Source organism: Thermobia domestica, chromosome 18 (assembly GCF_964235325.1).
Source record: "Thermobia domestica chromosome 18, izTheDome1.hap1.1, whole genome shotgun sequence".
NCBI lineage: Eukaryota > Metazoa > Arthropoda > Insecta > Zygentoma > Lepismatidae > Thermobia > Thermobia domestica.
In genome coordinates, this window is record NC_137471.1 from 181,586,498 (window position 1) to 181,602,645 (window position 16,148).

Sequence of the window (16,148 nt, forward strand, 5' to 3'; positions counted from 1 at the left end):
TAACTCTATGGCCTATGGAACCAGGAGGTTCAATGCGGCCTTCACAAAAGCTCTCCATTGACTTCTATCCTTAGCCAACTGAATCTAGTTTCTACTTTGTATTTCTATTTCTATATATATAGATATAGCCCTATATATAAACTAACTAACTCTATGGCCTATGGCACCAGGAGGTTCAATGCCATGTTCACAAAAGCTCTCCATTGACTTCTGTCCTTAGCCAACTGAATCTAGTTTCTACTTTGTATTCCTATTTCTATATATATAGATATAGCCCTATATATAAACTAACTAACTCTATGGCCTATGGATCCTGGAAGTTCAATGCCACGTTCACTAAAGCTCTCCATTGACTTCTGTCCTTAGCCAATTGAATCTAGTTTCTACTTTGTATTCCTATTTCTATATATATAGATATAGCCCTATATATAAACTAACTAACTCTATGGCCTATGGAACCAGGAGGTTCAATGCGGCCTTCACAAAAGCTCTCCATTGACTTCTGTCCTTAGCCAACTGAATCTAGTTTCTACTTTGTATTCCTATTTCTATATATATAGATATAGCCCTATATATAAACTAACTAACTCTATGGCCTATGGAACCAGGAGGTTCAATGCGGCCTTCACAAAAGCTCTCCATTGACTTCTGTCCTTAGCCAACTGAATCTAGTTTCTACTTTGTATTCCTATTTCTATATATATAGATATAGCCTTATATATAAACTAACTAAGTCTATGGCCTATGGATCCTGGAAGTTCAATGCCATGTTCACAAAAGCTCTCCATTGACTTCTGTCCTTAGCCAACTGAATCTAGTTTCTACTTTGTATTCCTATTTCTATATATATATATAGATATAGCCCTATATATAAACTAACTAACTCTATGGCCTATGGAACCAGGAGGTTCAATGCCACGTTCACTAAAGCTCTCCATTGACTTCTGTCCTTAGCCAACTGAATCTAGTTTCTACTTTGTATTCCTATTTCTATATATATAGATATAGCCCTATATATAAACTAACTAACTCTATGGCCTATGGATCCTGGAAGTTCAATGCCATGTTCACAAAAGCTCTCCATTGACTTCTATCCTTAGCCAACTGAATCTAGTTTCTACTTTGTATTTCTATTTCTATATATATAGATATAGCCCTATATATAAACTAACTAACTCTATGGCCTATGGAACCAGGAGGTTCAATGCCATGTTCACAAAAGCTCTCCATTGACTTCTGTCCTTAGCCAACTGAATCTAGTTTCTACTTTGTATTCCTATTTCTATATATATAGATATAGCCCTATATATAAACTAACTAACTCTATGGCCTATGGAACCAGGAGGTTCAATGCGGCCAATGCCACGTTCAATGCCACGTTCACTAAAGCTCTCCATTGACTTCTGTCCTTAGCCAACTGAATCTAGTTTCTACTTTGTATTCCTATTTCTATATATATAGATATAGCCCTATATATAAACTAACTAACTCTATGGCCTATGGATCCTGGAAGTTCAATGCCATGTTCACAAAAGCTCTCCATTGACTTCTATCCTTAGCCAACTGAATCTAGTTTCTACTTTGTATTCCTATTTCTATATATATAGATATAGCCCTATATATAAACTAACTAACTCTATGGCCTATGGAACCAGGAGGTTCAATGCGGCCTTCACAAAAGCTCTCCATTGACTTCTGTCCTTAGCCAACTGAATCTAGTTTCTACTTTGTATTCCTATTTCTATATATATAGATATAGCCCTATATATAAACTAACTAACTCTATGGCCTATGGAACCAGGAGGTTCAATGCGGCCTTCACAAAAGCTCTCCACTGACTTCTGTCCTTAGCCAACTGAATCTAGTTTCTACTTTGTATTCCTATTTCTATATATATAGATATAGCCCTATATATAAACTAACTAACTCTATGGCCTATGGATCCTGGAAGTTCAATGCCACGTTCACTAAAGCTCTCCATTGACTTCTGTCCTTAGCCAACTGAATCTAGTTTCTAGTTTGTATTCATATTTCTATATATATATAGATATAGCCCTATATATAAACTAACTAACTCTATGGCCTATGGATCCTGGAAGTTCAATGCCACGCTCACAAAAGCTCTCCATTGACTTCTGTCCTTAGCCAACTGAATCTAGTTTCTACTTTGTATTCCTATTTCTATATATATAGATATAGCCCTATATATAAACTAACTAACTCTATGGCCTATGGATCCTGGAAGTTCAATGCCACGTTCACTAAAGCTCTCCATTGACTTCTGTCCTTAGCCAACTGAATCTAGTTTCTACTTTGTATTCCTATTTCTATATATATAGATATAGCCCTATATATAAACTAACTAACTCTATGGCCTATGGAACCAGGAGGTTCAATGCCACGTTCACTAAAGCTCTCCATTGACTTCTGTCCTTAGCCAACTGAATCTAGTTTCTACTTTGTATTCCTATTTCTATATATATAGATATAGCCCTATATATAAACTAACTAACTCTATGGCCTATGGAACCAGGAGGTTCAATGCGGCCTTCACAAAAGCTCTCCATTGACTTCTATCCTTAGCCAACTGAATCTAGTTTCTACTTTGTATTCCTATTTCTATATATATAGATATAGCCCTATATATAAACTAACTAACCCTATGGCCTATGGAACCAGGAGGTTCAATGCCGCGTTCACAAAAGCTCTCCATTGACTTCTGTCCTTAGCCAACTAGACCCAGTTGCTACTTTGTATTCCTATCTCTGCGAGATCTATTCTAATGTTGTCCTCCCATCTGCGCCTTGGTCTTCCTAATGGACGTTTTCCGAATCCATCTCTTAACTCATTATCATCATCCTTATCATAGGTATTCTGCCATTATTGGCTGATTACTTGCTGAAACTGAGAAGCTTCCATGCTTCACGGGCTTCCGTTAACCATTTCCTGTTCACGTACGATTTCTCCGTTTCCATATTGTCCATTAATTGTAGTCTCCGTCGCCCCCTCCCTCTCTTTCCTGCGACCATACATTCTAGCATCCTTCTTAGCCAATGTCCCAACCAGTTTCTTTTCCTCTTCTTAATAATATCTAAAATTGTTCTTTACTCCCCTACCATTTCTAACACCCTCTGATTCGTTTTCCACTCGACCCAGCTAATTCTCTCAATTCTTCTCCACACCCATATTTCGAAACGTTCCAATCGTTTTTCATCATTTTTCTGTAATGTCCATGTTTCTGCCCCACACAGTGCAATACTTCGCACGAAGAATTTTATGAGTCTTTTTCGCAATTCTTTATTGAAGGTCCCACAAAAGATACTTTTCTTCCTCCCAAAGGCTTCTTTCGCCATTCCTATCCTTGCTTTTATTTCACGTTCACACTTCATATTGTCAGTAATAATATCTTAACTAATACGAAATAAATCTGAACATTAATATTTGCAATTTTGCCACTGACACCCGAGTCCTGCTGTCTTGAGTTTCGCTTGTGTGCCATTTAACTGATATATTCCCCTTCTGCTAAATTAATAGTAATAATAAATTTTTGATAGTGCTGAAGTAGCACTTTGAAAGCAGAAAATACACCGTCTTTGAATTTACAACTTACTGAAGCCACCAATAAATATAAACAAGGCTTATGTGCAGAATGTTCGGCTTATAGAGTTAGTATAAGTGACTAATTTCGTCACAACCTCGATATGTTCATTTCTAGTAGCACGACAAACGTCCAATCTATTTTACCTGGCAATGGAGGTTGTACACGTTCATAAAGGTAGTGCTCTTCGTATACATCGTCCGGTTAACTTGTTTAAATATTTTCTTACTTCGATCACAAAATGCGAAGGGGAAGCGCCTTATTGGAGAAAAATGGTTCCTGGAGGAAGAGGAGGCACTGCGTGAGGTTCTAATATAACCATGTCACTCCCTTTAGGTGACTGTCACCTCAGCAAAAAAGGATGGGTCGATTACTTGGCTTTCATTAATTCACAGCTCATCAACTTTGTCCAGTCTTGTTCAACTTCACGAATATTACATGTATCTCTACTTCTTTTCTGAGTTTAGTATGTTTATTTTCCTGCATATATGAAACACTTTTACCCAAAATATTGCACCATAATGCCTCATTTGTATTTACCAGCCTAGTTACTTTGTTGGTAAATGCAGATAAAATGAAGCTCTGCTAGTCAATAAAAATAATCACAGAGTAGAAGTTTTAGTTTCGTTCGGTATGTGTCAATTGCTTCAAATGTTAACTACCATCTAACGGCGAGATATGTAATTTGTACCAGCTTTGAATAATAGAAAATGGAATATGGACATCTACAGTTAAAGTCACCGTTACCCATATGAAGGTTAATAAATTGACTTATTTGATTATTTCTGCTGAGATAGAATTTAAAAAAATCGTGTAAAGTAACGGACGTACTGAAATTATAATACTGTAAGTCCCACTTGCGTGATGATAATAAAATTAACATAAACATATGTTCTAGATATGTACATTTGTATTTGTATTAACTTAGTTCTAACGTTCACTAAGGAATTGTTAACAGATAACATGGTTTCTACTTTCAAAGTTGGGGAAGTAGCAAAATGTTAGCAATGTGTTCCTTGAATTTGAAGATAAGCCTCGCTGTGAAAGTCATTCATCACATTTTCTTTCCAATGTTGTAATTATTTTATAATAAAAATCTTTAATACGGATATTTAAAAAACACAAGGTGTTTCCGTTACGTAGATTCCGTTCTTTTTATGCACGGAAGATTTACAACTGGACAGTTTATTCTGTGACCTTAATTCAGTGCATTCTATCATTAAGATTACCGAAGAAATGAAAAGTAATGCGACCGGCCAATTCCATTAAATTTAATATCGTTTGTAATTTTTTAAAAATGCTATACATAATGTAATGTCAAACTATTCATTGTAAAATGTTAGAAATTGTTACGTAATTTCGTCTGTGTTTTATATGTGAAAACAATCTAACTTGCATAATGAGCTTCCTCATTATGAAAATTTGCATTAACAAATTTCCATCGTCTAACCAAATTCTAACTTCCACATAAAACAAGATTTGTGGGTTTAGCTTTTAAGAGCACGTAAAACTATATCATAACACCGTGGGCACTTTAGGTAACAACCTCGGCTAAATTTCATATCAGACATCGTCTCCATGTCATTCTAAAACAAAATATATCTCTGCTTAAATCTCAAAAATCAACATCGGTGATTCAATTTAATCAGTGACCGTTCCATAGGGTGACCAGACGTACTGATTTTCGCAGTACAGTACTATTTTTCAAGAGCTGTCCTGCAGTTGCGAAAACACATAGAAAATCCAGAAATGTCCATTTTTAAAATATACTGCGAAGTGTACTGATTTAACTTATTTGCAGTACTTTAACGTTTAATTCTTATTCAGAACTTTCGAATCATAAGCACACAGACTGACGCTGATTGGACGTTGCCATTGATCAATCAAACTCTGCCCCCTTCCTGCCAGCACATATATAATAAAAGCTTCTGTTTTTGGTCTTTCATGCTTTTCCCTGAAGACGAGAAGAGTGTTGCCAGTTCTCGAAACGCTTGAGGACATGGAATTCACGAGAACAAATATATTGAAAATAATTTGCTAGCATTTTTGGAAATAGTTTACAAGTTGATAAATAAATAACCATCAAGGCGAACCGCATATGTTATTCTTTAACATACTTAAGTTTTGTTTTCCATTAAAGTTACTTCCTTGTTGCTCCATCAAATTGTTTTAAATTATTGTTGAAATCTGTCAGCTGCCATGCTTTTAATAACACAACACTTCACAAACACAAAACAACAAATTTTAAAACCTTTAAACCAATCACCAATTAAAGCTTGCTTCTTTTTCATTTGAGACTAAAAGATACTCTATACGTAAAAACATTTACTAGTAAAGAAGTTAGTTATGTTGTTGTTATTATAATCTCTCACAAAAGAATCTTAAATATTATTTTTATGAAGAAACCAATGATGGAAATGCTGCGTAGTTATACATAAGATACGTAAAGCGAAATTCACGGCCGCGGTGGCTCAGTGGTAGAGTGTTCACCTCTGGTGCATGGGGTTCCTCGTTCGATCCCAGCTCACGTCAAGTGAACTTTGTGGTGGAAAGACACCGTGTGTGTGGGTTTCCTCGGGGTTCTCCCGTTTCCTTCCACTTTCTTCATTTCACCATTTCATTCATTTCTCATCGTCACCGTCTCTTTTAGCCTAGCCGGCATATCCGTGGGACGTAAAACTCAAAGATTTCATTTCATTTTTGCGAGATTCAGATTGTGTTTTGGAAGTAGCAAGAACAGTGTAGTGTGTGAAATAAGTTGCATCTTTGTAATAATGAAGTGAAATATGTTTATTGCAAGGAAGGAAAATTCCACACATGTTTTCCCAAAAGAAAAATCTGATACGCAGTTCTTCTTCAGCTCACTAAATAAAACTAAGACTAACACACGGGAAAAAAATCTTCGGAACGGTTTTAAAGTTCTTTAATAACCAACAAGACCTTATAGACAAAATAGAATATCTATGGAAATATGATTACAAAATTATCACTCAAGAAAATAGCTTCAACAAGTAAAAAGTCATTCGACATCAATTGAGCCCAAATATGACAACAACAAGAATAATTGACTTGAATTTTTTATGAACCTACGAATTATTAATAGCCAAGTACAATACTTGACATCAAACCAGCTTTACCTCTCCAGAAAACATTGGGAAGAATTTTATAAGTCTTGCGTGAAACGTTAGACGAAGGAGGAGTGCTTTTACCTGTCGGATCTTTTGTCGAAGAACATGAAAAGATAGTAGATACAAATCTTCCTGTTTCAAATTTTCTAACCATTTGACACTAAACAAGTCACATCTTTACTGAAGTAGTGAAAAGAATGTATTTTCTGTTTTTTTTTTTTTTCTTTCTTTCTTTCTTTCTTCAGCACTGTAACCTTCAATTGAAGAACAGGTTTTGCTTTGCAAGCATCCCTTACAAAAGTCACAGTCAGGATTAAATATAAGTTGTTAGTAATTTGAAAAATAACTGAATACAAGTCGTCGATTCATACACAGAAATTAGCATGCAAGCAACTAAGAAGTTACAGAAATTATTTTGTATAGTAAGAGATGAAGTACCTTGGTAGTTTTGAAGATGAAATAAGATGAAAAGAAAATATAGATAAAATGCATATATAAATTGTAAATAAATAATATATTGTAAAGTAAATTGTACTGGGATGTAAATTTGCAGTAGAAATTATTATGCAATTGTATTTTGTAAGGTTCTTCCTAGTGGACGTTCTGGGAGGTTGTTCAGTAGTATTAGAAGTGATGCTGTCGGTTTCATAAATTTGTTCTCTAAGTGGAAAAGAAGAAAGAAAAACAATTGACATTAAATGATGAAAGAGGTTTGATTTCACGACATTGCAAAACTTACTCAATATATAGGGCTTTGCGTCCGCAGAAATGTTATTATGATGTCCTGTATAGTTCAAGCTTTATTTAAAATCAAACATCATTTTGCACGCCATCATAATGTGTTTTCCTTTCTAGGAGAGCCGTTGCACAAAGATGTCCATCCCCTTCCATGATCAACTTAATCTCAATTGGTGGACCACAGCAAGGAGTATACGGGCTGCCCAACTGCGTTTCACCAGAACATAAATGGTGTGATATCGTCCGCGAGCTACTCAACCTTGGAGCTTATATAGGGTAAGTTGCGCCGCCATTGCATGGTTCTAAAACGTGTGCTTTTGGATAGAACTGGCTGCAAGTCTACAATGGGCACATTCTGAGACAATATTCAGCTCGAAAGTTCATTGTTTGAGGATTTCAGAAACCTGTAATTCTTAAACTACTCGTTGGCTAACAGGAGTTATGATTTTTTTTAAAAAAAGTTTGTTTTCACTTGAAGAATCTCGCGAAGTTTATCTCACAGTTCTGAAACACCCTAACAGATTTCATTTTACGCAGATCGTACATTACTGAAGAAAAGTAATAGTCTATATATTTCTGGCAGTGTCTTTCTCAATAATTTACAAGTTCCTTGTTTGTAATTGTCTATTTATGGGGTGGCTAGTCACTTATCACACACCCGGTGGAAGACTTACAAGTCAAAATTATACATTTGTGGGAACATAACTTTTAAGGTTCGTTATTCTATCAAATTCGCTCCCTGGAATATTGGTATTTCTGCCATCTAGAGGTTAATTTGTTTAGTTACGTTTATGAGAGAATACTCGCTTCTCTTTCTCTGTATTCTCTTTTGAGCAATGATGCCTCAAAATTTTTTTTTAAAGATGTAACACTTCCATTGGGTGTGTATGTTGACAGGGTCTGGTACTATCAGAGTTGTCCTATTAGGCCATGATGCCGGAAGACAGATAATTTTACTGCATGCCATTATAACGGCCGTCGATGTCTGTAATTGGTGTCAAAGTGTCTTTCTTGTTTCAGAATGATACTTCCCATCCAGTCTACGCATTAACATTCCCAATTGTCCACAAATATTTTCATCTTCATATATTTGTGGCAGTTGTGAGGATGAATGCTCAATCCCCTCCTCATGATTTCATCTCCAAAATTTGTACACAGGTGGCAGTTTCACAGGGTGTCTACCAGTCAGGGAATTTGTAGGGTCAGGGAATTTCATTATGTGTCAGGGAAGAATCTTTCCCAGCACTTCTATAATGGAAACTAGCCTAAGGCTAGCTGGGGCTTCGCCCCCAAGACCTTCGCGCTAGCTCGGGTTACGGCCCCGCACCTCATAAACCTACAAACATGCCAAATTTCGTCATTATGGCCCTACCGGAAGTACCAACATTTTGGGGTGTAAAATATGTGCCACTTAAATAACATGAGAAAGATTTTTCAGTTTTCCATAAAACCTACCTAAAATTGATTTTTTTTTGTTACTTAGATAACGCTATCAGAAACCTAGGCCTCCCAGCTGTCCTATTTTCCTATTTTTTCTTATGTTTTGGAAATTTGTGTATATTTGTCCTATACATGGCCCTATATCTTAATCTTGCCCTTTATTTCCTGTATTTTTCATTGAATTATTAAAAATAAAATAACTAAATAATAAAAATGAATAGGAGTGAAAAGGGTGATTATGAGGGGTGAAGGAATGCCACTAAAATAGTCATAAACTACAGGTAAATGAATTGGTTCGTTTGCACGGTTGTAGAATATTGTATAAGCATATAAACAATGATGAAAACATACAGTTTACTTTAAAGATAAGTTATTTTTCATGAGTTATACTAAGAAAAAAGATAGCGACAGAGACAGGGAAAATTATAATTTGGTCAGGGAATTTGATTATGCTTGCTTGGTAGACACCCTGTTTCATTTTGTTCGGTCTTACGATTCAATAATTCTGATGGTCGAAAGTTCGGGTTGCATGACCTTCTGGACGCCATGTACTAAAGCTTTTTTAGCTTATATTGACGTAGTTACTGACTTTACCAAATATTTCAATCACTTTCTTTACTGTACCCGTCCTTAGGTTAGTATCTTCTATTTACATGTAAATACGAGTCTTTATTCAAGCCACAAGAAAAAGAAAATTTATGAAGATGGCTGACATATATTGGACAAGTCAACCATGCAAATACAATGTAATAAACCTTAATTTTAATGTAGGTAATAATTACTAACGAAGCATAAAAGTATCAGTTATTGATTCAATATGCTTAGACTTTCATTTTCGTTCGCGCTTACATATACTATTTCTTCTCCATCTTTATTATAAATATTTTTAATTCTAGTAAGTATAGACCATACCTAGTGATGTGAGGTGGAAAATTTTCCATTTCGGAAAATTTTCCGCTATATTTTTCCGGAAAATTTTCCGTTCTAAAAAAAATATCAGTAATCAAGTAACAATTCCTCAGCAATCATGAAATTGATTGAATTCATGTATAGAAATGTTAAAAACTGAAAGATCGTTTAAAGAATCTGAAAATGTTCATGGATCAGACAATTTTCAGTACTATGTAGGAACAAGTTAAACAATTTTTCATGAATCCAAATATTTTCTGTCTTATATGGAAAAATTGAAGAACTTTTTATGAGTCGGAAAGTTTTCATCATTTTGAAGCAAGAAGTAAAAGAACTTTTTTGTGAATCGGAAAGTTTTATTGCTCTGTAGAAACAAGTGAGAGGAATTTTCATAGATCGGAAAATTTTCATCACGATGTAGAAACAAGTGGAAAACACTTTTCGTTGCTAAGCGGTTAGCATACGCGCCTTTGGCATGGGAAACCTGGATTCGATTCCCAGCGGGAGCTCATGTAGTTCGGATTCCACGTTAATCAGTTGGTACCGTTTTATATAGTCTCGCCGTTGAAAGGGACGTTAAACTCAAAATCAACTCAATTCAACTACTCTCTCTCTCTCTCTCTCTCTCTCTCTCTCTCTCTCTCTCTCTCTGCGAGCTCCTTCGTTGCTAAGCGGTTAGCATACGCGCCTTTGGCATGGGAAACCTGGATTCGATTCCCAGCGGGAGCTCATGTAGTTCGGATTCCACGTTAATCAGTTGGTACCGTTTTATATAGTCTCGCCGTTGAAAGGGACGTTAAACTCAAAATCAACTCAATTCAACTACTCTCTCTCTCTCTCTCTCTCTCTCTCTCTCTCTCTCTCTCTCTGCGAGCTCCTTCGTTGCTAAGCGGTTAGCATACGCGCCTTTGGCATGGGAAACCTGGATTCGATTCCCAGCGGGAGCTCATGTAGTTCGGATTCCACGTTAATCAGTTGGTACCGTTTTATATAGTCTCGCCGTTGAAAGGGACGTTAAACTCAAAATCAACTCAATTCAACTACTCTCTCTCTCTCTCTCTCTCTCTCTCTCTCTCTCTCTGCGAGCTCCTTCGTTGCTAAGCGGTTAGCATACGCGCCTTTGGCATGGGAAACCTGGATTCGATTCCCAGCGGGAGCTCATGTAGTTCGGATTCCACGTTAATCAGTTGGTACCGTTTTATATAGTCTCGCCGTTGAAAGGGACGTTAAACTCAAAATCAACTCAATTCAACTACTCTCCTCTCTCTCTCTCTCTCTCTCTCTCTCTCTGCGAGCTCCTTCGTTGCTAAGCGGTTAGCATACGCGCCTTTGGCATGGGAAACCTGGATTCGATTCCCAGCGGGAGCTCATGTAGTTCGGATTCCACGTTAATCAGTTGGTACCGTTTTATATAGTCTCGCCGTTGAAAGGGACGTTAAACTCAAAATCAACTCAATTCAACTACTCTCTCTCTCTCTCTCTCTCTCTCTCTCTCTCTCTCTCTCTCTGCGAGCTCCTTCGTTGCTAAGCGGTTAGCATACGCGCCTTTGGCATGGGAAACCTGGATTCGATTCCCAGCGGGAGCTCATGTAGTTCGGATTCCACGTTAATCAGTTGGTACCGTTTTATATAGTCTCGCCGTTGAAAGGGACGTTAAACTCAAAATCAACTCAATTCAACTACTCTCTCTCTCTCTCTCTCTCTCTCTCTCTCTCTCTCTCTCTCTCTGCGAGCTCCTTCGTTGCTAAGCGGTTAGCATACGCGCCTTTGGCATGGGAAACCTGGATTCGATTCCCAGCGGGAGCTCATGTAGTTCGGATTCCACGTTAATCAGTTGGTACCGTTTTATATAGTCTCGCCGTTGAAAGGGACGTTAAACTCAAAATCAACTCAATTCAACTACTCTCTCTCTCTCTCTCTTCTCTGCGAGCTCCTTCGTTGCTAAGCGGTTAGCATACGCGCCTTTGGCATGGGAAACCTGGATTCGATTCCCAGCGGGAGCTCATGTAGTTCGGATTCCACGTTAATCAGTTGGTACCGTTTTATATAGTCTCGCCGTTGAAAGGGACGTTAAACTCAAAATCAACTCAATTCAACTACTCTCTCTCTCTCTCTCTCTCTCTCTCTCTCTCTCTCTCTCTCTCTCTCTCTCTCTCTGCGAGCTCCTTCGTTGCTAAGCGGTTAGCATACGCGCCTTTGGCATGGGAAACCTGGATTCGATTCCTAGCGGGAGCTCATGTAGTTCGGATTCCACGTTAATCAGTTGGTACCGTTTTATATAGTCTCGCCGTTGAAAGGGACGTTAAACTCAAAATCAACTCAATTCAACTACTCTCTCTCTCTCTCTCTCTCTCTGCGAGCTCCTTCGTTGCTAAGCGGTTAGCATACGCGCCTTTGGCATGGGAAACCTGGATTCGATTCCCAGCGGGAGCTCATGTAGTTCGGATTCCACGTTAATCAGTTGGTACCGTTTTATATAGTCTCGCCGTTGAAAGGGACGTTAAACTCAAAATCAACTCAATTCAACTACTCTCTCTTCTCTCTCTCTCTCTCTCTCTCTCTGCGAGCTCCTTCGTTGCTAAGCGGTTAGCATACGCGCCTTTGGCATGGGAAACCTGGATTCGATTCCCAGCGGGAGCTCATGTAGTTCGGATTCCACGTTAATCAGTTGGTACCGTTTTATATAGTCTCGCCGTTGAAAGGGACGTTAAACTCAAAATCAACTCAATTCAACTACTCTCTCTCTCTCTCTCTCTCTCTCTCTCTCTCTGCGAGCTCCTTCGTTGCTAAGCGGTTAGCATACGCGCCTTTGGCATGGGAAACCTGGATTCGATTCCCAGCGGGAGCTCATGTAGTTCGGATTCCACGTTAATCAGTTGGTACCGTTTTATATAGTCTCGCCGTTGAAAGGGACGTTAAACTCAAAATCAACTCAATTCAACTACTCTCTCTCTCTCTCTCTCTCTGCGAGCTCCTTCGTTGCTAAGCGGTTAGCATACGCGCATTTGGCATGGGAAACCTGGATTCGATTCCCAGCGGGAGCTCATGTAGTTCGGATTCCACGTTAATCAGTTGGTACCGTTTTATATAGTCTCGCCGTTGAAAGGGACGTTAAACTCAAAATCAACTCAATTCAACTACTCTCTCTCTCTCTCTCTCTCTCTCTCTGCGAGCTCCTTCGTTGCTAAGCGGTTAGCATACGCGCCTTTGGCATGGGAAACCTGGATTCGATTCCCAGCGGGAGCTCATGTAGTTCGGATTCCACGTTAATCAGTTGGTACCGTTTTATATAGTCTCGCCGTTGAAAGGGACGTTAAACTCAAAATCAACTCAATTCAACTACTCTCTCTCTCTCTCTCTCTCTCTCTCTCTCTCTCTCTCTCTCTGCGAGCTCCTTCGTTGCTAAGCGGTTAGCATACGCGCCTTTGGCATGGGAAACCTGGATTCGATTCCCAGCGGGAGCTCATGTAGTTCGGATTCCACGTTAATCAGTTGGTACCGTTTTATATAGTCTCGCCGTTGAAAGGGACGTTAAACTCAAAATCAACTCAATTCAACTACTCTCTCTCTCTCTCTCTCTCTCTCTCTCTCTCTCTCTCTCTCTCTCTCTCTCTCTCTCTCTCTTCTCTCTCTCTCTCTCTCTCTGCGAGCTCCTTCGTTGCTAAGCGGTTAGCATACGCGCCTTTGGCATGGGAAACCTGGATTCGATTCCCAGCGGGAGCTCATGTAGTTCGGATTCCACGTTAATCAGTTGGTACCGTTTTATATAGTCTCGCCGTTGAAAGGGACGTTAAACTCAAAATCAACTCAATTGAACTACTCTCTCTCTCTCTCTCTCTCTCTCTCTCTCTCTCTCTCTGCGAGCTCCTTCGTTGCTAAGCGGTTAGCATACGCGCCTTTGGCATGGGAAACCTGGATTCGATTCCCAGCGGGAGCTCATGTAGTTCGGATTCCACGTTAATCAGTTGGTACCGTTTTATATAGTCTCGCCGTTGAAAGGGACGTTAAACTCAAAATCATTACTCAATTCAACTACTCTCTCTCTCTCTCTCTCTCTCTCTCTCTCTCTCTCTCTCTCTGCGAGCTCCTTCGTTGCTAAGCGGTTAGCATACGCGCCTTTGGCATGGGAAACCTGGATTCGATTCCCAGCGGGAGCTCATGTAGTTCGGATTCCACGTTAATCAGTTGGTACCGTTTTATATAGTCTCGCCGTTGAAAGGGACGTTAAACTCAAAATCAACTCAATTCAACTACTCTCTCTCTCTCTCTCTCTCTCTCTCTCTCTCTCTCTGCGAGCTCCTTCGTTGCTAAGCGGTTAGCATACGCGCCTTTGGCATGGGAAACCTGGATTCGATTCCCAGCGGGAGCTCATGTAGTTCGGATTCCACGTTAATCAGTTGGTACCGTTTTATATAGTCTCGCCGTTGAAAGGGACGTTAAACTCAAAATCAACTCAATTCAACTACTCTCTCTCTCTCTCTCTCTCTCTCTCTCTCTCTCTCTGCGAGCTCCTTCGTTGCTAAGCGGTTAGCATACGCGCCTTTGGCATGGGAAACCTGGATTCGATTCCCAGCGGGAGCTCATGTAGTTCGGATTCCACGTTAATCAGTTGGTACCGTTTTATATAGTCTCGCCGTTGAAAGGGACGTTAAACTCAAAATCAACTCAATTCAACTACTCCTCTCTCTCTCTCTCTCTCTCTCTCTCTCTCTCTGCGAGCTCCTTCGTTGCTAAGCGGTTAGCATACGCGCCTTTGGCATGGGAAACCTGGATTCGATTCCCAGCGGGAGCTCATGTAGTTCGGATTCCACGTTAATCAGTTGGTACCGTTTTATATAGTCTCGCCGTTGAAAGGGACGTTAAACTCAAAATCAACTCAATTCAACTACTCTCTCTCTCTCTCTCTCTCTCTCTCTCTCTCTGCGAGCTCCTTCGTTGCTAAGCGGTTAGCATACGCGCCTTTGGCATGGGAAACCTGGATTCGATTCCCAGCGGGAGCTCATGTAGTTCGGATTCCACGTTAATCAGTTGGTACCGTTTTATATAGTCTCGCCGTTGAAAGGGACGTTAAACTCAAAATCAACTCAATTCAACTACTCTCTCTCTCTCTCTCTCTCTCTCTCTCTGCGAGCTCCTCGTTGCTAAGCGGTTAGCATACGCGCCTTTGGCATGGGAAACCTGGATTCGATTCCCAGCGGGAGCTCATGTAGTTCGGATTCCACGTTAATCAGTTGGTACCGTTTTATATAGTCTCGCCGTTGAAAGGGACGTTAAACTCAAAATCAACTCAATTCAACTACTCTCTCTCTCTCTCTCTCTCTCTCTGCGAGCTCCTTCGTTGCTAAGCGGTTAGCATACGCGCCTTTGGCATGGGAAACCTGGATTCGATTCCCAGCGGGAGCTCATGTAGTTCGGATTCCACGTTAATCAGTTGGTACCGTTTTATATAGTCTCGCCGTTGAAAGGGACGTTAAACTCAAAATCAACTCAATTCAACTACTCTCTCTCTCTCTCTCTCTCTCTCTCTGCGAGCTCCTTCGTTGCTAAGCGGTTAGCATACGCGCCTTTGGCATGGGAAACCTGGATTCGATTCCCAGCGGGAGCTCATGTAGTTCGGATTCCACGTTAATCAGTTGGTACCGTTTTATATAGTCTCGCCGTTGAAAGGGACGTTAAACTCAAAATCAACTCAATTCAACTACTCTCTCTCTCTCTCTCTCTCTCTGCGAGCTCCTTCGTTGCTAAGCGGTTAGCATACGCGCCTTTGGCATGGGAAACCTGGATTCGATTCCCAGCGGGAGCTCATGTAGTTCGGATTCCACGTTAATCAGTTGGTACCGTTTTATATAGTCTCGCCGTTGAAAGGGACGTTAAACTCAAAATCAACTCAATTCAACTACCTCTCTCTCTCTCTCTCTCTCTCTCTCTGCGAGCTCCTTCGTTGCTAAGCGGTTAGCATACGCGCCTTTGGCATGGGAAACCTGGATTCGATTCCCAGCGGGAGCTCATGTAGTTCGGATTCCACGTTAATCAGTTGGTACCGTTTTATATAGTCTCGCCGTTGAAAGGGACGTTAAACTCAAAATCAACTCAATTCAACTACTCTCTCTCTCTCTCTCTCTCTCTCTCTCTCTGCGAGCTCCTTCGTTGCTAAGCGGTTAGCATACGCGCCTTTGGCATGGGAAACCTGGATTCGATTCCCAGCGGGAGCTCATGTAGTTCGGATTCCACGTTAATCAGTTGGTACCGTTTTATATAGTCTCGTCGTTGAAAGGGACGTTAAACTCAAAATCAACTCAATTCAACTACCTCACGCTCTCTCTCTCTCTCTCTCT

At 39.7% G+C, this 16,148-nt stretch overlaps 1 protein-coding gene across 1 annotated transcript in view; it reads left to right on the top strand.

Moving 5' to 3' along the window:
• Ppt1 (Palmitoyl-protein thioesterase 1) overlaps positions 1–16,148 on the top strand; it is a gene marked incomplete in the record, with an annotated part of 34,053 nt that overhangs the window by 11,813 nt on the left and 6,092 nt on the right. Inside the window, 1 exon segment of the mRNA XM_081746170.1 lies at positions 7,582–7,740. Within this exon segment, the coding sequence (XP_081602296.1) occupies positions 7,582–7,740 (159 nt within the window).